At 52.7% G+C, this 22,205-nt stretch overlaps 1 protein-coding gene and 1 long non-coding RNA gene across 27 annotated transcripts in view; both read right to left on the bottom strand.

Moving 5' to 3' along the window:
• Positions 1–2,311: 2,311 nt before the first annotated feature.
• LOC107054144 lies at positions 2,312–3,413 on the bottom strand. 2 transcript variants are annotated; one of them, XR_001468145.4, is made up of 2 exons: positions 3,290–3,413; positions 2,312–3,145 (listed from the first exon to the last, which is right to left on the bottom strand). It is a non-coding gene; the product is annotated as an uncharacterized LOC107054144 (long non-coding RNA). The 2 variants fall into 2 exon arrangements; XR_005862301.2 differs by having other exon boundaries at positions 3,229–3,413.
• Positions 3,414–5,948: 2,535 nt separating this feature from the next.
• MBNL1 (muscleblind like splicing regulator 1) overlaps positions 5,949–22,205 on the bottom strand; it is a 47,987-nt gene continuing 31,730 nt past the window's right edge. For 6 of the 25 annotated variants that reach the window (XM_046898460.1, XM_025153384.3, XM_025153385.3 and 3 more), the window contains 7 exons: positions 19,583–19,840; positions 18,643–18,696; positions 17,502–17,655; positions 13,947–13,982; positions 13,157–13,251; positions 10,151–10,225; positions 5,949–9,179 (listed from right to left, as the gene is read on the bottom strand). In XM_046898460.1, coding sequence (XP_046754416.1) covers positions 10,169–10,225; positions 13,157–13,251; positions 13,947–13,982; positions 17,502–17,655; positions 18,643–18,696; positions 19,583–19,840 — 654 coding nt within the window. In that variant the 3' untranslated portion in view covers positions 5,949–9,179; positions 10,151–10,168. The remainder of the gene's footprint in view (positions 9,180–10,150; positions 10,226–13,156; positions 13,252–13,946; positions 13,983–17,501; positions 17,656–18,642; positions 18,697–19,582; positions 19,841–22,205) is intronic. The other 19 variants (XM_046898463.1, XM_046898455.1, XM_046898462.1 and 16 more) reach the window with 15 other exon arrangements.

The raw sequence follows: 22,205 nt of genomic DNA on the forward strand, positions 1-22,205 counted from the left end.
GGGGGTTTCCCTGTGGCCGGCATGGGAGGGCAGGCGGACGTTCCTTACACAGCTCCACTGCTGCTGCGGCCCTCGGGGGTCACGGGGGGGCATGCAGAGAGGGGCAGAGCCCCACAGTGCGGGCGGTCATGGCCCTGTGGTATGTGGGTGGGACAGCAGCTGGGCAGTGGGACAGGGGAAGGGCTCTGCTCCCTCCACTGAGTCTGGGTGCCTTTCCCCGGTGCCCCTCTGCACATGCCATAGGCTGCGCTGCGCTGCGCTCACAGAGGTGTTGGCCCAGCATCAGCCCACACCCCCACTTCAGGTTCCACTGCAAGACCTGCTCTCCGAGCTGTGCCTCTGTGTTTTCAGACCTTCCCCAAGTGCTGTTTCCCTCTGCACAGCTTCTGCTTCATTATTCTGATTGAATCAAGCTGTAGCTGAGGCAGAGAGCAGACTTTCTGGCTAATGGCAGACCGTGACTTGTTTGTACTTCTTGTTATAGATTTTTCCTAATTACCCGCACTTCTCAGAGCCAGCTGAAAAAAACAGTGAGCAGCCAGTGGGACGTGAACCCCCCTGCATCTCCTGCAGCCGCAGAAAAAGCGCTGCACTCCCAGGGCTGCACGCAGCAGAGGCAGAGGGGCCGGCTGCTCTGCAGGAGGTGCCCATCACACCCCTCCTGCTCCCATCGCTGCCTGGGAAAGATGGGCTCTTCCACGCCACGGTCCCACTGGGGAACACACAGCCTTGGGGTGAGCAGTGGGCTGTGTGGGTCCGGGGCTGTGCTGGGGCTCTCGTTTTTGCAGAGCAGCGCAGGATGCGGAGCGCAGTGACGGGGCAGCACTCGTGGCATTCCCTGTGGCGCACGGCACTGCTGCAGTGACCTGCATTGGGTGGCTCAGCCTTCTAACCCATGCTTCACTGCAGAGCAAATGCGGAGTGTCACGCAGGGGAAGGGATGCGACAGCCCTCCATGCACTGAGGGCACGCTGCTGGCCGTGGCTATTAGCCTGCTGCTCAAGCATGTTGCCCTGTGCTGTGCTGCGAGCTGCGCAGCCACATGCTTTGGTTTCCTCCCTGCAAACCATGCTGGGGCCTCTGCTGCCAGCTCCTTCCTGCAGCAGTGCAGGGCAATGTGGGCCCCATCCTGACCACAGCCGGCAGGAACCAACTCCAATGAGCAGAGCAGACAGCAGTGCACGCCGTGCTGGGTGCTGCCACACCACTGCAGTGCTGCTCATCTCCTCCTCTCCCACATGGAGGAGTGCTGCAGGAGGAGGTCCTTCCAGGCAGCCCCGTGCCCCTGTGCAGCTCCCAGGTGTGCACAGCTCTGTCTGCACGTGGCTGCAGCCAGAGGGAAGTGAGCGCAGGTGGGCCTGCAGGGAAGGAAAGCAATTCTTACTCTTGAGAAGTCCCAGTTGTTTCCCAAGGGATGACAAAAGTTGTCCATGACGGTCACAACTTTTGAACCTTCAGCCGTTCCTGCACAGCCTTTGTTTACATTTAATAACTTTTTATTTATCGAAGTTCTTTCCCACGCAGTTTGCTGCTCAGCAGACGCAGCTGTTGTGCACGAAGAGCTCTGCAAACAGCACTGTGGCTGCTGGGTGAGCCGAGCTGCTGACCCGGGCACACACACTGCAGTGTGAATGGCCATTTCCTGCTGGGATTCCCCACTGCGGGCAGGGATGGGGCAAAGGAGCAGCACCGCCCTGGGGCCCCACGCAGCCCCGTGCCAGCACTGCTGCGCTGTGGGGAATGGTGACATTCTGAAATGAGTGGCAGATGTCTGGCGCTCACATTTGTCATTCCGTAGTTGGAGTCAAAATGTTCATGTTTTCACACTGAGTGGTGTTAAAACTGAGATGCTGGAATGCAGCAGCCCCTCAGAATGCTGACAGCATTTCTCTGTAAAACGCTCCCGTGCATAGGGAAGAAAGTATGGATATCCCATCACGGACACGAACCGGGGCTGTGGGCAAAGCCAGCAGCGCCTGGCAGCCCCAGCACCCAGAGCTGAGTACTGCCTCGTGTGCCTCATCTCCAGAACTGTCCCGACTTAACAAGAGAGCTGTGTTAGCAGCGGCGGTGCTGCAGGGACGGGGCTGAGGAACAGAGCAGGGCTGCTCGGTGTGGGGCTGTAGCTCCGTGCTTTGACTGTGGGGCTGCAGTGGGGACCTGGACCCCAGCGAGGCCCTCCCCAACCCGGCCCCCCAGCACTGAGCAGCTCTTTGATCAGCAGCTCATTTTGCCATCAGCCCCACTCCTGCACCTCTGTATCCCAGCACGCACCTTACGAGGCAACACTTAATTAACACAAAGCCCCACATGGTTTGCACACAGCCTGTTTTTAATCACAGCCACACGGTGTGTGGGGACCTCGGGGCACACTGCCATGTTCACAGAGCCTGCACAGGGGGTCAGATCATGGCCTGCCCTGCTGGGATGCGGCAGTGTCTGCACACAGCGGTGCCGAGGGGCCCCTGCAGTGCTGTGGGGCTCGGGCTCATAGCCCTGCGCAGCAGAGCGCGGCCCCACACACAGCCCTGGTGCTGCCCGTGACACGTGTGCCCGCAGCACACAGCCCTGGCCAGGCACGCTGCTCCGACATGCAGAGACATGAAAGTGTTGACACATTTCTTCCTGTTCCCATCTCAAACCGAGCTGCGAGTGGTGCTGCTGGAAAATCATGTGCCTCATTTCACAGATTTCTCTGCAGAGCGAGCGCTCGCCTCAGAAGGGCAACGCGTCGGGGATTGAAATTAGTAAATACTCTGATTGCTGAGAGGCTGTCACAGCACGCCTGAACCAGCTGCCAGCTCTCCATCGAGTCCTGCCCGTCGGCACCGTGAGTCGGTGCCCCTCGGAAAGCAGGAGACCTCAGCACGGCTCACACGGCCGCGGATGTCTGTGCTGCCGGGGGAGGACTGGCAAAGAAGCCGCAGCACAGCGGCCATTCACCCGGAGGGGATCTCAGGCTGCAGCGCTGCAGAGCTCTGCTGGGACAGAGAGGAGAGAGCCGCGCTGTGCCCCGGCACTCTGCCCTCACCTGTGTGCCCGGGGCACTGCCGTAACGTGTCTGCAGGCAGGGAGAAGCGTGCGTGCACAGAGCGGCGGCGGGGCTGGGCTTGGCCGTGCTGAAGGCAGAGCGAGGGCTGGATTCCTGCGAAGGGAAACAGATTGGGAAACAGAAGATTGCCCAACGCGCCCACCGGTGACTCACGGAGCTCCAACCCGCACGCTCACTCCCAGCGGCACGCGCTGCTCGAGGCGCACTGCTGCCCATGTCCGGCAGCCGGGCTCACACCTCGCCCTACACACGTGGCCCCGCGCAGTGCCCGGCCGTGGGCAGGCTCGGGGGGAGCAGAGCTCTGGGTACGGTCGACGGGAGCGGGACAAAGCAGTGCCAGCGCCGTGCCGAGCACTGCCCTAAGACACCATCAGTGCCGCCGCGTTTATCGCCAAGTGCTGGAGGCCAATGTCCTGTTTGCCAACCGCCCGCCCCCGTCTGCCGCGGCCCCTCCAAAGGACAACAACCGGGTCCTGAGTGCTGGGTGCGAAGGTCAGCCGCCGGGAGAGCACCACATACCCGAGAGGGGGCAGAGGGGGAGGGATGGAAGCCTAGAAAATAACTTCAGGGCAACTGTGAAAGGGTTTTATTTAGAGCTCAGAGTGCATTGTGCTTCTTCCGTGGAAATGAGGCCGCTGGGGCGTGGGAGGCTGGGGCTGGGGAGTGGGGAGCCAGGGCGGGGGGGAGGGGGGGGGGAAATCTTAAAGCCAAAAAGTGGAAGGCTGAAAAAACACAGGGGTCAAAAAAAGACGGAGAGGCTGAAAAGGAGTGGGAAACTGGAACAAAGGTGGGGGCTGAGAAAAGAAGTGAAGACCAAAAAGTCAAAGGGTTGGCCAAGAGACTGCGAGCGGCGGCCAAGAGGGGCGGCCCGGTGCCACCCGCAGGCAAATGGCAGAGCTGGGACCTGGAAAGCCTGGGCCCCTGAACCCATGTCAGAGCTGGGGGTGCAATTAAAAGGCCCTCCCATATGGCTGTGCCCAGAGCCTCAGGAGCTGTGCACCACAGCAAGAAGGCAATGGTACATACAAGAAGTGTCTCTTTGGTCAGTGCTGGCACAGTCCCTAACACACAGCCCCGCTGCCAAAGCAGCGCAGCACTGCACTGTGGCCTCCTTCCAAGCAGGGTGTCCGAGTGTTAAAGCCAAGATCCAGAACTTTCTTGAGAAAACAGACAGGATTGGGGCCGCACCCCTCCAAGCACCCAGCACTCAGTGCATTCAGTGGGGGTCTGCATGGAGTGGTGGGGGCTCTGGGACAGCAGCATCTCCCACCTGGTGCTCGTGGGATGGGCACACAAAGGTGGCACTTTGGGTTTGGCACTTATGGACCAAATGCACACGAAAAACAAAAACTCCCCATGTTTCATCACTGAGCCAAAGCTGCTCAATACGGAACGTGCCAACACTCCTCGGGTTGGCAGCACTCAGCCCCCAGCCCAGCACAGCTCTCGGCTCTGGGGCTGCACCGGCCTCACCCAGAGAGCATCCCAAGGAGGAGCGGTCCGTGCAGTGCGGTGTATCCATTGTGGGGACAGCACGGTGAGTGCAGGCACCGCACGGCCCCCAGCAGCTCTGCTGTGCTGCAACCAGGGGGAGCGAGGGCGGCAGGAAGGCAGCAACTGAGCCACACGGGGAGCGGTGCAGGAGCCCCATCTGCAGACACACAGCACTCCCGTTGCAGCACAGCCCCCCGAGGCCCGGCCCGCCGCTCCCCGCCGTGAGCACAGCAGCAGTGCCGGCTCAGCGCGATGCAGCGCACGCAGCTCAGATCTTGGGGACGCAGCGGCTCTCAGTGGCTGACGCCGGTTTTTATCCAGCCCTGAGAGTTCAGCGTCTTGGAGCTCCGTACTAAGCCGGGCCCTTCCGAGCGCAGCAGCACAGCTCACACCGCTCCCGCAGCACTCAGCAGCAGTGCATGTGGGGAGTGGGAGGCAGCCTGCAGGGCCCGGGGCTGGCACAGCTCTGCATTCCCTCCCCACGGAGCTGCTGTGTGGGGATGTGGGGCCCTGCAGCACTGGGGCCTCGTGGCACAGGACACGGCACCCGTGATACCCAGGCTGCAGCGGCGTGCTCCTGTGAGCTCTCCCTGATGGAGCGGAGACGAGCAGAGCCCTGTGGAGGTGTCCGGGTTCTGCAGCGCAGCACTGCACAGAACAGGGCCCCCTGGGCAGCTCTGGTGGAGCTGTGGGATTCCAGGAGGGTCTCCTCATCAGGTGAGCACCGGGAGCTTTTCCTCTGCACAGATGGAAGCAAATGGTCCCCGATGCACGCTAAGTGTGCTGCCGCAGGGCACAAAGCCCGGTGCTGACCTCAGCAAGGCACCCCCCCGGAACAGGTCGGCTCGCTGCAGCGTTCTCCCCTGGCACCGCACGCTATTAATGCAATGAGGCACACTGCTCCTTTTGCCTGAAGGCCCGAAAGACAGCAGTACTGGAGGGGAAGGTAGGAAGAGGGAACATCCACTGCTGACCCACTCCTGGACCAGAGCTGCGCTTTTAGAAGAGAAAACCGTGCTGTGGGCAGATGGGGCTGTCAGCAGCAGTGCTCAAAGAGGGGGGGGTGGGGTGTGCAGCTCCAGTGGGGCCCCAGGTTGGGAGCCCCAGATGTGCCCCAGCCCAGTGCCTGCAGCAGTGCAGCCTGCGGCTCGTGGGGCTCAGTCCGTGTGCCCAGAGCTGCCATCTCCGCCCCACTGCCGCCGCAGGAGCTCAGCCCTGGGGAGCCCACGGCCGCCGTGTGCTGGGGAAGGAAAGCGAAACCCAGGGGCACCTCGGGCTTCTTCCCCTGCAGGTAAAGGATGCTCCCTCAGACGCACAACTGCACTGACAGAGTGCGTGTGAAAGAGAAAGGTGCAATTTTTAACCCGGTATCAAAAAATGTAATTAAGAAAGAGAACCTTTATTAGGGCAATTTCACTTTATTTTTCCATACAGCAAGGTCAACTATAGCAGTAATAATAAAATAAGCATAAAAACAAATTGCAGCCCAGGACAGAGTACATAATTTGGAGCAACTACAAGCAAAAGTAAGTCTGTGATTACATAATAGTAAAACCAAGCACATCTGTCCTTTCAGCAGATGAAAGTTGCGGGGTTGCAAATAAGTGCAGCTTACCCCTCGTTGTGCCCCAGCACCGGAGGGAGGTAAGGAACGGCCCCACCGCCTTTTGTCTTTCCAGCTTTGGCATTGACAACCACGAGGTTCATTGAGTGCTTCCCATCAGAACGGTAAAACGGCGCACCTTTTTTTTTTTCACCTGCTAAAAGAACAGCACCACTACAGCAATAAAAAAGAATCACGTAACAACTACAGCTACGGTGTGCTGTTTGGTTTGCCTGTTCATGATTCAACTCTTTGTGAAAGTCAGTATCGGTTTTGAAGAATCTTTTTTGTGAACAATAAACCACTGAAATGGCCAGAAACTGGTCTGAGTAGTATATACCTTTACTATAGCTCTGATACTTTAAACATGCAGTAGTTTTTGAGTAATGTACGGAATACTGGATCCATGGGTTCACCTTGATGGTCTGAAGTACCTGCTTTTTTTTTTTTGCTTTTTTCCTTTTTTTTTTTTTTTTTTTCCTTTTTTTTTTTTTCCTTTTTTCGCAATGGTTTTCAGGCAGATTTGAACCAGTGGAGCTTTTGTCAGTCATGAGATCTCGGAAGGATGGCATATCTTTCCAGCTGAAAAAATCCTGGCAAACTACAAGCTGTCCACATAAAGCAAAGCAACTTTTTTGAAGGGGTATGGAGTGCTAACTCTGTGCCACTTTTGCAAGCAATTTTGTTCAGCCTGTCATTTTATTAGCCTTAACAAAACTCCTTGTAATTATAGACATTTTTATTCAAAATAAGATCTTACTATTATACAGGTTTCTCTCTTTTTTGACTATATACAGAAGTGCAAAAAGTCAACCTTCTCCCGGTACGTTCCCACATGCTCAACTGCAGCATAATCAACCCTCACGAGTTTGCACACACACGCTATAATTCTCGTTACGTAAACTTTGAGTATTTGGATTATCAACAAAAAGTCCCTTGATCTATCGATTATGCAGCTTATTTATAACAAGGCCTGATATCCAGGGATCTCAAAAAATATTTAAACAATATTTTAACATTTGAAATGGATACAGTAGAAAATAAATTTTATTCTAATATCTAGGAACTAGATTTTCTCATAATAACTAATTACAAACAAAATAAATCATCAAAATATTACTCAATTGTCTGCCAGGATCGTTGCCATAGCAACAACTTAACTCCTTACTTAGCAATGATTATATAATTATAAGATATCCATATAAAAGATCTTTGTTCTTTCAATGAGAACTAGACAAGAACTAACGATGACTGACATTCTTACATTGTCATATTAAATCGGCAAAATAGAAACCCTTTGTCAACAAGAGTACGAATATTCGGATGACGCTACACGAAGTCCAAACTGAGTTACGTGATGAAGGAAACTGCTCTCCTAGTTCAGCTCTAACGAACACGACCCCAGGAACTGAAACGGCACTCAGCTGGTCATAGGAAACGAAAACGACCTAATAAATGTAAGGAGGAGAAACTACACTTTTAACGAGAAAAAAAGAAGTAATAGTCTATAATGTCGAGTAACTACGATAACATGTGAAGTCACCTATACTTTCTTAACACGATTGAAATTACATTGGTATGGGTTGTAACCCGTAATGTAATAATCTAAGGCTTTAATAGATGTACAGTACAATCAGTAAAATCAACACGTCATTCTTATACTATAAAGCATCTCTCTCAAGCATAAAAACTCGCCGTAAACTCGGAAGTATGGAAGGTTCTAGAACCGAACCCGCGCTTCTTCCACCCGCTGTGCTGCCAGTGCCCTGGCCCCCACGTCAGCACTTTGCTGAACAGAGCAAAAATACCCTTTACGAGCTGCAACATCCAAACCACAAGGAGGAATTCCTTTGGATGAATCCGTTCTTAAAACTTGAATGCACATCTATCTTTTTTTATTATTATTATTTTGTAAAGGCTTTCTAAGGCTATAAGCAGTTAATCTGAACAAAAAAATCACATATAAAACTCACCCGAGTATTCACCCACCCGATTCCTACGCTAATCAACACCTCCGCCTTGCCATGTTTTGGTTCGTCATGCATCTGACCCAGTGCTTCTGCCGCCTTAGTTTAGAGTCACCAGTTAAGGCGTGACTGTGCGAAGGGAAGGCGCAGCCCGTCTGCAGAGCGTTTAGAGTCCTTTGACTTCTGACAGAGGCTGTGCAGAGAAGCAGAAGTAGTTCCTCAGACATTTGTCGCCGCGTCTCAGAAATGGCTTTTCCCTTTCCGGCAGCACAGCGAGCGCCATTTCTGAGACGGCTTTGGTTTGGAAACAGAACGGTGCCCTTTGACTGATCGGTACGAGCAAGGTAAGCGAAAACGTGGTTCTGAAAATAACACTGCAAAATAACACTCTGGTCTGCTGTACAGTCTATGGCACTTCATGAGAATCCGTAACAATGTGGTACTTAAAGCCATCGACGTGCTTTAAAATAGACACGGTTGTGGTTTTGCTTGGCACATTCATCTCTGTCAGATACCTCTCTTACCGCTTCTTACAATCCATTACATTAAAAATATTACTCTTAAACAAAAATTACTGTGCATGCACGCTCTCATCTATAATGGCAATTTTAAATACAAGGTGCACCTTTGTTATTTGTAAACCTTGAAAGAAATAAACTTACTTTAAAAAATTATATCTTGGTCTACAGACGTACCAATACATAATAGATTCATGGTTACACCATAGTCTGTCTTTTCAAGGTGACATACACGGTTATGTAGGAAATTGGCCGCACACGCGAATCCGAGCGCGTACGCGCGCTCCTGCGCTAGAAAAGATAGACAATGTTGTAGTTCTTAGACAAGAAGATCACCTCAGCACAAATATCAATTAAATGTACAAAGTATATAGGCAACAGTGTGCAGTGGATTCCCAAGTTCTCGTTCGTCTCCTTAACATGCAATGTGTGGATGTCTTACTGCTGAGGGGGTTCCGAGTGTGGCTTGACGATATATACATTATGGCTAATGAACTTGTCCTTCCTCAACCCAAACACACTGTCCTTTTCTCCTCAGTGATGATCTGGAAAGGAAAGAAGAGCGTTGTTATCCCCGCGGCCAGACGAGGGAGCAGCCAGCGAGCACACAGCACAGCGGGGCCGGCCGGGCGCTCCGCCGCTGCAAGGCACCCCTGCTGCACTCATGGCCGCAAGCACAGCGCCGCAGCGGATAACCGTCACCCAAAGCACTGCCCCGTTAGGACCAGTGGCAAACGCTGCAGAAACGGAGCATGGGAGGGGGAAGGATAACGCAAACAGCAGGGATACCCAGAGGTGACACGCTGCTGATGGTCTGAATTCACAGCATGCAAATTAGCGACAGTTTGGAAACTACAGTTTGCCCAGAGGAACACACAGTAGGGAGAAAACCTCTGCGGCTCAGGCACGCTGACCTCAGGCTGTGCAGGAGGAAAGGCGTGCTGCCACACGCTGCCTTGGGCACAGCTCCGGTACACAACATGAGCAGCAGCCGGGCACCCGGCACCGCGTCCCCGCTGCACTGCCTGGCCAGAGCAACGCTGTGCAGCGCTCGGCTGCCTGACAAGCCCTGCCCGACAGCAAGTGAGCTGCAGCGCGGTGACTAACCCCGCTCTTGGTGAATCACCCTGCCTTTCCTAATGTGGAGACTTAAAATTACTTCTTTCTAGAGAGAGCTTGGCATGACCCCTTCACCTAGAGCTGGTGTCATCATCCTTTATACACAGGAAGCAAACCTCTAATCACAGAGACTCTGATTTTGCTATGCAAAAGTATATCCACACGCACAGCGTGCTCTCCCACGCACACCCGCCCCAATGCCAGGCCAGCACACGGGCTGGCGGGGCACTGCTAACTATGGGCTCTCCCTTTGCAGGATGGCAGCAGTGGGAGCTCAGCCTCCTCCCTCATATCTCAGTAGTTTTCTTTGAAAGGAAACAAAAACATTGTCCCCCTGCAAAAGACAAATTCAGCACACGTAAGAAAAACTGCAAGCAACAACACATCGAAAACTTACTGTTTGATGACAAAATGTCTACATCTGTGTAACATACTTGTGGCTAGTCAGATGTTCGGCAGATATTATGGGTATCTATGGGTAAAAAAATGTAAACAATGAGTAACACGTGCCAGGAGCCCACCCCGAGACGCAGTATTTTGCTATAGAACATAACAGTCTGGAAAAGTGAGCATCAGCTGTGAGTTGGTGGATTTTACATCGTAACTATAAGTTAAAGTCAACTGAAGTGCTACAATAGCAACTTAAACTGGGAAAACAGGGTGTTAAGTACTACTGACAAATACTAGTAATATTATTGGTCTTTGAGGAAATAACAGAAGTTAAAATCTACACAGTCATGCAGTGCGGTAATTGAAAATAGCCCTTTTTGTTGGCCTACACAAAATTCGGTGCTTTCAGCGTATCATTTAAAATGCCAATCCCACCCTGGCCTCGTTTCAGTCCCGATTTTGTGAAGTGCTCCTGCTTCCCGTGCCCCTGGGCCAGCCCTGCAGCGCCCCGGGCTGCGGGAGAACACAGCACGGAGCACGGCTGGGAGCCCCTGGCAGCCGCTGGGCAGGCAGGCCTGGCTCCAGAGCTGGGAGCGCCCCAAGCAGCAGAACGCTTCTCAAAATCTCCATGTGCACAGACAGAATCCGCTACGTGGCTTCTTAAGTGTCCCATCAACTCATTTTCCTCTCTCCTTCCAAACAAAGAGAAGATGCCAGAGGGCTACAAGCAGTACGGCTGTGAGGACATACATCCTGCCCCCAGTGCCGGGCCGCAGCCGTGCAGCGCTGCGCAGCGCGGTGCCCCAGCAGAGCTGCAGCTCCGGCCTCAGTGAGGAGGACACTACTGCACACAGGACCAGAGGAACTGTGGTTACACAGAGGAAAAGGAGGTCCTGCTGGATGGAGCGAATAGATTTGTTCACGTGCAGGAAGACGTGCTTAGGCATAGCACACAGAACAGCTCCGTACGGCCACAAACAGCTGCTGCACTTGAAAAGACTCTTTCCTAATGGGCACAAACATCGGTCTATTAATGCGAGCAGGAAAGGCAATGAAGAGGACTTTCTCTTAACCAAACCGGCGCTAGGTCTCGGTGCTGCTTCCTCCACCCCTCTTCCCTCTCCTCCCCTACCAGCATCACACAGCTCCACCGCACTGCCAACTTGCACAGAAATGCCTCCAGGGTAAGGAATTGTCTCGTACCATTTTCCTACTGCTGCAGGCAGGCCGGCGCACCCAGCTGCGGAGAGCATCGGGGTGGTGCTGGCGGGACATGGCAGGGACCTCCAACACCAGTCAGTGAAGATGAAGGGCCAGATCTGAAGACTTTGGCATGCATGCACATTGCATCGTGTGGCAGTAAATAACTTCAGCATTGCTCACATGGTATATACATATATCCATTATATATGTATATATTGAGGTTTGGCTGCGGTACTTTACTAAGTGTGTTATGAGGCTCCAGGGAGGAGATGCATGAAATGATCCATTTCTACAACGGAAAGCTTCCCTGTGATCTGTCTGGGAAAACGCATGGCAATTTGGACAAAGATGATTTTAAAACTGACGATGACTCTCCGTGGCTTGACTTGTTCCCTTTGCTCCAACGGAGAACCTAAGGACAAATCCTTAAACTAACTGTGCAGTGCAGTCCGTTGTGGCACTGAGATGCTTCGGTGACATGTAAGCAGAGGCAGGTGTAGCTCTAGGCTGGCCCTGCCAAACACCCAGCAGTTCTCGTGCTGGTCTGCACCCCGGCCATGGCCACTCGGCCAACATCTCCCCCTGCAAGGCAGAGTCACAGGAGCTCTGTTTGGGGACGTACAACGCTAAGGTGGTTGTAAGGCCTGGGCTGCCAGCACTGGGCATCCTGCAATAGCATCACCTCTGGAATGGCACCTCTGAGCCCTCGCTAAGTGGCCCCAGCACCACGGCACGGGTAGGGGCACTGCAGGGGATTGGGGAGCCTGTCTCACGAACTGACCTCTACCACCAGGATCCACAACCATACAGAACCACACCTGCAAGACGTTATGGGCAGTGTTTCCTCCCCTCTTCTAAAAGGCACCTGTGTGACTCCTCACTCAGAGCAGAACTGATGGCTTAAGGACACATGGCAATTCCCACTTTCTAGTACAACTCACAAAATCTTTTCTTTTTTTTTTTCTAAGAGAAACAAGATTGTCATTTAAAAGCTTCTCCTGGTGCATCCTCAGCCACGTACTGTGTGGGAATGCCCTCCCACAGCTCAGCCATGCAGGTGCAGCCCTCAGGGCCACTCCACACCAGCCCTGGTGCTCATCCCCACTGCAGGCTCTCTCTGGGGCTCTCCTGGCAGGATTTCTGATTGCTCATTCATTAAAACACTATTCTTTTTTTTTTCCAAAAAGACATCCAAACATGGGAACAACTGGGGTAACTATCTGGAAATAAAGTCAGATCTTAGTGGGCATTTTATTAACACAAGTTTGTCTAGTGCAGAAAGTAACTGGCCCTGGCCTAGCAGAATCACAAGTAGAAACAAAGGTTTAAATCCTGCCTCTGTGTGGCCCAGCCCCAAACGTCTTTGTTTGGCTTTTGGAAGAGCTGAGGAGCATCAGAACACGGCCAGACTGCTAAGTTCAGAGTTACAGCCCTGATCCTGCCATCCCCCTGCACAAAAGCTGTACTGATCTGAGTGGAGTTCTGCACAAAGAGGAACCGTGGGCTTCACAGAAATAGAAATAAGTAATGGGTTCCTCGTATTATCCCTTTCTCTTTGCATCTCTGAGAGCAGAAATAAGCAGCATGGCCCATAAATGTTGAGACTGAGTCAGAAACTCCATTATCAATTATTTTTAGCATCAGAAATGGAACTGCAGCACCTTTGGAGCATGGATAAAAGCTTATTAAGCTGTGCCGCAGATCTTACAGAGAATGTGTAGGCCAACAAGAGGCATAATCAAAACCCCCATGCTCATTAAAGCACTGATTTCAAGATGTCTGTAAGGAACAAAGCTGTAAATTAGCAAACCTGGTTGGCTGTGGCTGTTGCAGCGAAGGGAACACTTGTGGCAGATGTTGTTGCTGCAGACACAGTGGCTGGCGTAGCACCGTGCACCATGGGAACTTTCGGAAGGAAAATCATATAAGCAAACATACAGAAGAGTGTAGCAGTATGGGAACCAGAGCGACATGTGGTAGGATCATTGAGCATGGTATTTATCACAGCAAAAAGCCCGAGACGTCATTGGCAGAGCGTGACATGCAACCACAGTGCAAAGCAGGACAACATGCCGGGGAGAGAGAGGGGAGGGAAATGAAAGAGAAAAAAAGGGGAAATGCTTGTTACCATCAAATTGAGAAATCGACACAAACAAGCTTCATCATTTCAGTACAAAAAGCAACAGAATAATTTTAACACGCCCTTACACTTACAGGTTTTTGTCTTTAAAAATTGCAACCCAAATATTTACTAAAAACAGAAATTAATCTTGTTGAAGGACAGTATACTTCTACGTCACTATAGCAAGACACAGTCTTTATTTAAAACGAGATAGTTTCTAAACACTGGAACTCATAGTCCAATCAAAATCCACCAAGGAACGATGTGCAATTCAAACAAGTGCTATACGGGACTGACAACATCTACGTGTCTGTGTCAATTAAATAAAACGACTGCATTTAATTGACAGGTGTTAGTGCGGGAGGCTGAGGGGATGGATTGGCACAGGAGCTACAAGTTACAATCTAGCAGTGGATTTTGAGGGTCCGTGAGCTGCACCACAGGTTTAAGATAATCAAGAAACAAAGCTGGCACCTACCAACACTTGTAGCGGGTGTCATGCACAATATTGAGCCTGCCCATCATGCATTGCAACAGGAAGGTGGATTTGGAAAGGGAAAAGAATTAAAACAACCCATCACACGTGTCATTAGAAAATTTCATTTGAACAAAGAAGAAAAATTGTTATTATGGGAACAGTGGCACATAACCGTCAGCACAATCAAACCACACACAGCACAGTGATCCATCAGAACTGGCCTTCAGAAAGGGAGAAGCGGGCTGAGCCGGGTGTGGGGCTGAACTGGGGGCTGGGGCTAAGCTGGGGAATGGGGCTGAGCTACGTGTGGGGCTGAGCTGGCTGTGCTCGCCTCCGCGACTGGAGCACCAGCACCGCTACGAGGGCGCCCTGCAGCGGAACCTCACTGCTGTCCTACATCTCTCTGCCTGTCGACACAAGTGTTGCACTGCTCTCCAACTGGATTTCCTCAGATACAGCAAAGATTCATCTGCAATTGCACCTGCCCCCAGTAGCGCAGGTCCGTGAGCCAGCTGTCGGTGGTGCGGTGCTGCTCTGGTGTTCCACAGAGCTGTGGGCGCAGGGCACTGCTCTGCAAAGGACCCAGTGTTGTACTGGGGCACACACGGCTTCAGAAGCGTTTAAGTAAGCAGGAAAAGAGTCAGACAACAGCACTAGTGGCAGGGACGAGGTGATTCCCTGCCATCGCTGCGTCTTTAGGGCTACAAAGAAAAGGGAATAACTCTGTTTCCTCATTACTGATCTATTTCTGTGTAATGGAAAAGATGAAAAATACTCACAAAGAAAGGTTAAAAGAAGGGTATCTTTCCTGACTTCCCCCTCTGTGAACCACTGCTGACGTCAGTGGGACCACTTATGAGATTAAAGAATGGAACAACATTTGGCCATGAAATACAAACATGAGTAGAACTGTTTTCTCAGTCATGTTTCTGACACCCGGGTGTTAATAGGGATTTACAGAAGAACCTGAGTCGTGCCTCTCCAAAGAAGAGCCCTATTTATAAGTTAGTGCACGCTTCATTATATCTGGAACATTAGATCATTCCATGCATAATTAGGCCTACATGCTAAAAACAGGTTAGATTTTTGTAATGACTCTCTGCAATGTCCCTGTGAAGCTTTTCAGCTTAAAATTGCAGTCTGAGTTATCATCATTAGCATTATAACCAGTGCACAAAGTTCTGGATGAATCGCAGAAGATGAACTTAAGGCAGAGACGAAAATCCTAACTAGGGTGCAGTGATGTGCAAATATGAAGACACAATGCTGTATGGCCCTCTTACCAGCAATAAAAACCATTTTTGCTGTGACCTTAATATTCATCTCAACTTCAGAAGCTCTGACTAATGAGAACACATGAATAATAGATGCCCAGTCGCAGACATTCCCGAGCTGCTCAGCACAAGGCAGAGCGTTAATGCAAGGATGTGCCAGTAACTGACGGCCGCCTCACTTCCCGACTATTCCAGCAGAGGAATCATGCTAACTTGATGCATATTCTACGTTCACCTGTGGCTTAAGCAGTTTCTTCTCTTCTCCCCTTCACGTTGTTTCTTTCAGCCTATTATACTCAGTCCAGTCTAGAAAATCCCAACGGGACGTGTCCCCTCACAGCAGCAGCACACCTGTCCAGCAGAGTGACTGCAGACACCCGGCGCTTTCCTCCCTCGCATGGAACTCTGCGCTTCCACATCCCTTGGGAGCCCCACAGGGCGGTGCCCAGCAGCTCCCATAGAGCAGCAGCAGTGCAGCGGCTGAGCCCCTGGCAGCAGCCCACACAAAGGTGCCTCCCTGCTGGGATTTCTACTCTAGGAGCCCTCCTGTGTGCAGTGGGCATGCACAGGCCAGGATCGGCCATACAGCCAGCTCAGCTCAGCTCAGCTCACCTAGGAGAGACAGCGCCATCGGTACTCCCCTCCGTGCTGCAATGCCTCGAGCCATTGGCTGGGCTGGGGAGCTCCAGCAGCCCAGAGGGCAGGCCTTGTGACAGCAAGCCCTCAGAGAGCAGGCCCTGTGACAACGCCTCCCCTGGGGGTGTTCTGGCATCAACGGTACCTCACTGCCCTGACCTTAATCCTCTTGTTGGGCATCCACTACACTCGAGTGGCCAAGACAGTTCAAGTGAAGCACCAAGAACTGCTCTGCAAGCTCCTACAGGTTCCACAGCAGGTTAGAAAGTAAGAAGGTAGCTGTGCCAATGAGGTCTGGTGTACACAAACTACAACCTGAGTTTCTAAGTTTAAAGGGCACGATTGAGAGCAGTTTGAGTACTTCCAGAAACCAGCCAACCCCCCTTGATTTAATGGAAGTGGGAAACCTCTGCAGATAACTACACCAGCCACTCTTTACAAAACAAACTTGTGAAATTGTTCAATACCAGCAGGATTGGCTGTGTTTGCTTATGCATTTGGTCCATATTTTAGAACATGGTCTAGAGACCTGGCCTAATGTCTGCTTAGTCAAAGCCTTTCCATTGACCCCACGAAGCTCCTGCTAATACACACTAGTGGTTGCAACACGTTTTTGGAATCCAAGTAAGTTATTACCATCCACTACATCAAACAAATAATTTTTGTGCCATATAAATCACTATATGCCAAAATTCTACCATCAGGACAGAATGGTAAAAGGCATTGCACCAAATTCCCAGGAATGCACATGCTGAAAATGTTTGGGTAAAGACTCAGTAGTTGCATTCTCCTTTCTCCCCTCCCTCAGCTAGCCTGAGTTACAAAGGGCTGTCCTCAGGCTCCTTCCAGTTTTGAGTACCTATCTGTCAGATGACCCCAGCTTTCCATCACTTACCTCCTAGACTGACAATGGTGCTCTAACGTGGGGTTCATGTGGAAAAACCTGACTCGCCTGCGTTAATACAGGCAGAAGCTCACAGGGAGGGCTAAAATATGCTTCTGCATGAAGTGCTGTTTGCAGAACCACAGCTATATTCAAGCTTTATGTCTTGTTTACTTCAAAGGGATTTCTGCTTATGTGTGTAGCACAGACATCAATGCTTCAGCAGCTGCACTAGGACGAGCATAACTGCGGTTGTGCTGGACTAAAACCAAGTGCACCTCACTTCTGCTACTCAGCCCCGAAGCTCTGGCAGCAGAGGTGTGGATCCTGACTGCCTGCGTGTGCTCACGGTTGGCTATCTGCAAGGCTGCCTGGCTGGGCCTTATGACCACTGCACCAAAACTCAAACAACACCCTCCAGTTTTGACTCACACCTCCCTCTAAGCACAGGAAGGCTAAGGGGTCTCACAGCAAACAGAAACAAACACAGGAGCTGAAGAGATGTGTCATAAAGAAAAGTTAATGAGAAAGCGGAACGAGAGGAAAGATTTCCAGTTCTGATTTGGGAGGACAGAGCACAGTGCTGATCTTTATGTTAGAGATGAAAACACCCACCCAGCCTCCGAAAGCACCGGGAGGGAAGCAGCCTCCACCAGCGTCCTCCGCTCGGCACGGCCGCACCGCACTGCGGCACCGCACGGCGCCTGGTGCTGCCCCACGGCTCCCGCCCTCCCACCCCGCCAGGCACGCGGCAGCACTTACCTGGTGGGAGAAAGGCTGTGTGCTGCTGCAGCTGCATGTTGGCAAGAGCTTGCTGGTATTGGAAAATACCAGTATTGAACACTGCGGTGGCACCATTGGTTTTTTCAAGCGCAGGCCTCTTTGGTAATGGGGGAAGTACAGCTTGAGGAATTCCCTGAATGGTGGATGGGCATAAAAATAAAGTCCAGTAACAAAAAAAAAAGGGTGAGGGTGTGGGATGTGGAAGATGGGAGGGAGACAAAAAGAGAAGAGAGAAAGAAGAAAAGAAAAATCAGTAGAAGGCAAAAAATCCAGGCAGCACCATGTTTATCCGTGAGCAAGCAAGCAGCGTAGCAGACTTTTAACTACCAAATAAAAGGCGAGGTCAAAGCTTCACAAGGGAGCACTACTTCGGCCTACCATGGCAGCAGTACAGGGAGACGTGTCGGAGCCACGCGCTATAAGAACTGGAGTAACTTTTACGCTACGGTAAAGCTTCAGGGCTCGGGCGGGGAGCAAGGCTATCGGGCGGGGGAAGCAGCGCTGAGAGCTCCATGAGGATCAACACGTAGAAGCGATGTTAATCGGCACAGCGCGGCGCGGCGCTGCCGGCACTACCCCACTCCCGGCCCCAGCGCCTGCCTGGCATGCAGAGCTCGCCGCATGCCGGCACCCCCGGCCGCCTCCACGCCGCAGCGCCGCCAAGCCATGCCAACGCGCCCTGCACCGGGCCCGGCCCTCGCGGCTCCCAGGGATGGGACGGGGATGGGACTGGGATGGGACAGCAATGGGAAGGATAGGATGGGGAAGGGAGGGGATGGGATGGGGATTGGAGGAGAGGGGATGAGAGAGATGGGATGGGATAGAAATGGGGATGGGGACTGGAGGGGAGGGGATGGGATGAGAGGGATGAGATGGGATAGAAATGGGAATGGGGATGGGATGGGGATGGGAATGGGAATGGGGATGGGGATGGGATGGGAGGGGAGGGGGCGGCAGGGCCTGCACAGGCTAAGGTTGCCATGGGGGCTGGTCCCACCACCCCCACGCCCGTCAGGCAGGGAGGGAGGGATCCGGGAGCTTTTGGATTCTGCACGTTAACCCCCAACTCGACTCTACAATACAGCTACATGCCAAGCTAAAAGGTGAAAGGTCATAGTACCAGGTCAAAGGTTGCCTCGAGGGGTCGCTTCAGTGATTTGACAGCCGACTGAGTCTTAATTAGCAGGCAGCGAGCACATGATGGCAATGGCCAGTGGGGTCAAGCGCATTAACATAAACAGCAAGCAGAGGTGCATCATGGGGGCAGCAGTGCATTTGGGTAGGTGAGAAAAAACAAATAAAAACAAATCACCGGATGCCGTGTACAACGGTAACAAGACTAGGCATGCACAAAGGGCCTGGGGCAGCGGGGGGCAGTGGGACGGGGGGCTCTCAGAGCCAGCCCCCATGTGCCCCACACCACACCCTGGCTCCCTGCACCCTCCCTGCACTCACACGTATGGATGGCGTGGCCAGGGCCTGGGCGGCCAGGGCCTCAATACTGTCAGGGCCTGTATGGCCGTGGCCGAGGCCTGCATGCGGCCAGGGCCTCAGTGCCACCAGGGTCTGCATGTGGCCGGGGATCCCACACCGCGCTGGCCACCTGCCAGAGCCAGGCCCTGCACTGTGCCGGGCCCGGCGGAGTGCCGGCTCCAGCAGCCCGCCCATGCTGCCTGCCGCGGGTGCAGGGTGGCTGTGGCCTCAAGCTACTCTGCCATGCACACAGCCTGGCGGCAGCTCACCACCAGAGGTCTGTCTGTGCCTCGACATAGCTATGCATCTACCCACACACAAACATACAATAGACTCTATATACATGTATGCACACACACACACATATGCACATGTATATGTACATGTACTCCATACACCAGCAGGCAGAATTAGTGACATACTGTAGCGGCCTCAAACTCCACAAGAGCCGGTCTGGCACCATGTGCGGGGGCAGCTCGCCGTGCCCCACACCAGCCGGGACCCCGAGCACATCCCAGCAACAGTAGCTAACACTGCTCGCTCCCTCTCGGCGCACTCGTACCGTCGGATGCGGCTTCCAAACTCACCATGGCAGCCGCCGTCGCTGCTGCCTGGGCAGCTGCAGCCTGGTTAACCTGGTACTGGGCAGCCTTGATCTTGGCTTGCAGATGTGCTGGAGGGTGGAAGTATTTGCACTTTTCCCGTGAGCATCTCCCTTTGATGTAATCCATGCAGACCGTAACGGTGTTATCGTTGGTGTCGATCATGGCGCTGTCGGCGGGGTGAGCGAACCGGCAGTCGTTCTCGCCCCGGTTGCAGTTCCCGCGTTGGTACTCCCGACACACCTGCAACACCGGGAGGAGAGCTCAGCCCGGCGGCCATCCCACCCTGCCAGCACAGCGCCGGGCTCACCAACAGGAGCGCTTGTGGTGCCAGGGAACACCGGGAGCGGCGGTGCCAAGAGCCACACACACAGCAGGCCTTCCTTCGGCCCCACTGAGCCCCACTCAGGGCTGGCACCTGCTTTCAGAAGTGTGCTTGTGACCCGTTCCCAGAGATCCCCCTCGGCATGGCAGTGCCCAGCAGTGCCAGCTCTCTGCTGCCACCCGTCACACAGTCAGCAGGGCCGTGCTGGGCAGGCCCCTGTGCTGTGCTGAGCATGCACAGCGCTGCTGGCTCCCTGTGGCTGCCATCAGAGAGTAACCTGGAGCGGCACCGCCACGTGGGGCTGTGGGGCTCAGCCCATGGAAGGGAGCAGCAGAGCTGCCACCAGCCTGGCACAGCCATACCATGAGCAGAGCAGCAGAACCATGCTGGGGACCAGTGAGGCTGCAGACTGCAGCCGTGTCACTGCCACCACCACATGGCACCAGCTAGCACCACCACTGGCTGCATCCCAGTGCCAGCAGTGCTGGCCCCACCTCACACACCCTGGAAACATTCTGCTTAAGAAAATGGCGCGTGTTCATGGCCAGCTCTTCAGAAACCACAAACAAAAATGCATCTGTCATTTTAGGTTTCAAAACTTATAGGAAATAGAAACCACAGTAAGCAAGTTTGTGAAAAATAAAACTGCTTTAGTAGGTGGGATTTCCTTTTAAAAGTGGGTGCCACGAGCCTGGATCAGCAGCACTTCCTCGAGACCCTTGGCTCCGATCCACACAACAAACCAGACTCCGCTGATTACTGCCTCTCCATCCCTGCCAGCATGCTGGCTGCTTTCTAACCGCCGTGCTGCTTCAGGCCCAGCTGCCCGCCATCCACAGCTCGAGAACAACACCCCAAGGACAGACACCCCGCCACGCACGGACCTGCTCGCAGGGAGCACCCTTTCTCCACGGTTATCCCTATTTATAACCTTTTTTCCATATGGTGACAAAGGCTGTGGATGTGTGTTTGGCAGCAAACACACTGACCCAAGTAAGCCAGCCGGGGCACCTCCCTTCCTCTTCCATCCCCACCGCCCTGCTGCTCACGGCTCGATGCTCACAGGGCTGTTGTTGTAGCACACATGGAACAGGCTGGGCGCATTCCTCAGCTAGCAAACAACCACTTGCTTGCTGGATGACTTTTGGGCCGATTGGTTCCTGGCCAGACCCCAGCTCCCTTCCATTGCCTGTGAATGCCTTCTGGGCTGTAAATCAGTGTCTTTTACCCAAACACAGGCCTCCTAAGTAGACAGGAGTGGATAATTTTGTTTGATTATTTGCTAGAAGTCTAGAAGTCTAGGAAAGCCTTTTGCTCTGAAGATAAAAGATGCAACAAACAAGAGCTGGCTGCCTCTGCTTATCTTCTGCACTGGTAATGCACAGAACCAAGGTCTCAGAACAACTCTGCGTGTAAGCAGGCACTGCTCAATAAATAACCCAAGGATGACACACAAAACACAGAAAAAGAGAGAGAAAAAAAACACACACATAGAGGTAAGGAAACTTAACCCAGTTAAAAGCCAAAGGAAAATGACCAGAAGCCTGGAATAGCTGGGCACAGGCCTTGGCACGCACAGTGCCAGCTTTCACAGAGCTGTCACATGGTGGCCAACAGGACAATGCCCGGCTCGCAGTGGTGTTCGCCCATCTCTGACCGTGGCTCACAGCACCAGACACAAGTCATGAAGCCACCGTGCCTTCTAACCAGGATGACCTGCATTGGCTTTTGAGCCACTGTGATGCTAGCCAAGTGCTTCCAATTCTTGTTTACTTTAAACCAAACAATGAAAACAGTGTTACTTTTTGCCATAGGCACACAGTAATATATCACTCATCTGCTGAAGCAGAGAGAAGCATGGAAGCACGAGATGTGGTCTAGCCTTTCAGATCTGGAGAGTGTTTATCTGTTTGTTTATTAGTAGCTCTGTAATTAGCATCATCATTTTCCACTCGGTAAGCTAAGAAGCACAAACAGAACCTAAGACGCTGGCAGGGAGCCGCAGGACTCCAGCTGCCAGCCAAGGGAACTGCATCTCACCCGGACGGCGCGGTGCGAGCCCACCCCCAGCAGCCTGTGCTTTCGCCTCCTCCTGCACTGAGCTTATCAGAAGGGCTACACTGTCATCCAGCATGTCCTGAGTATCTGCAAGTCTCTGAGAACTTTTAAGCTGCTTTTATCCAGAAAAATCTGGCATCTGTGAAGCATGCAGGAAACAGCAGCTTGACTGTGGCTGTTCTGATTCTCGAATACTTTGAATAGAAAATGATAGTGCTCAGAAGG

Source organism: Gallus gallus, chromosome 9, assembly GCF_016699485.2.
Source record: "Gallus gallus isolate bGalGal1 chromosome 9, bGalGal1.mat.broiler.GRCg7b, whole genome shotgun sequence".
Taxonomy (NCBI): domain Eukaryota; kingdom Metazoa; phylum Chordata; class Aves; order Galliformes; family Phasianidae; genus Gallus; species Gallus gallus.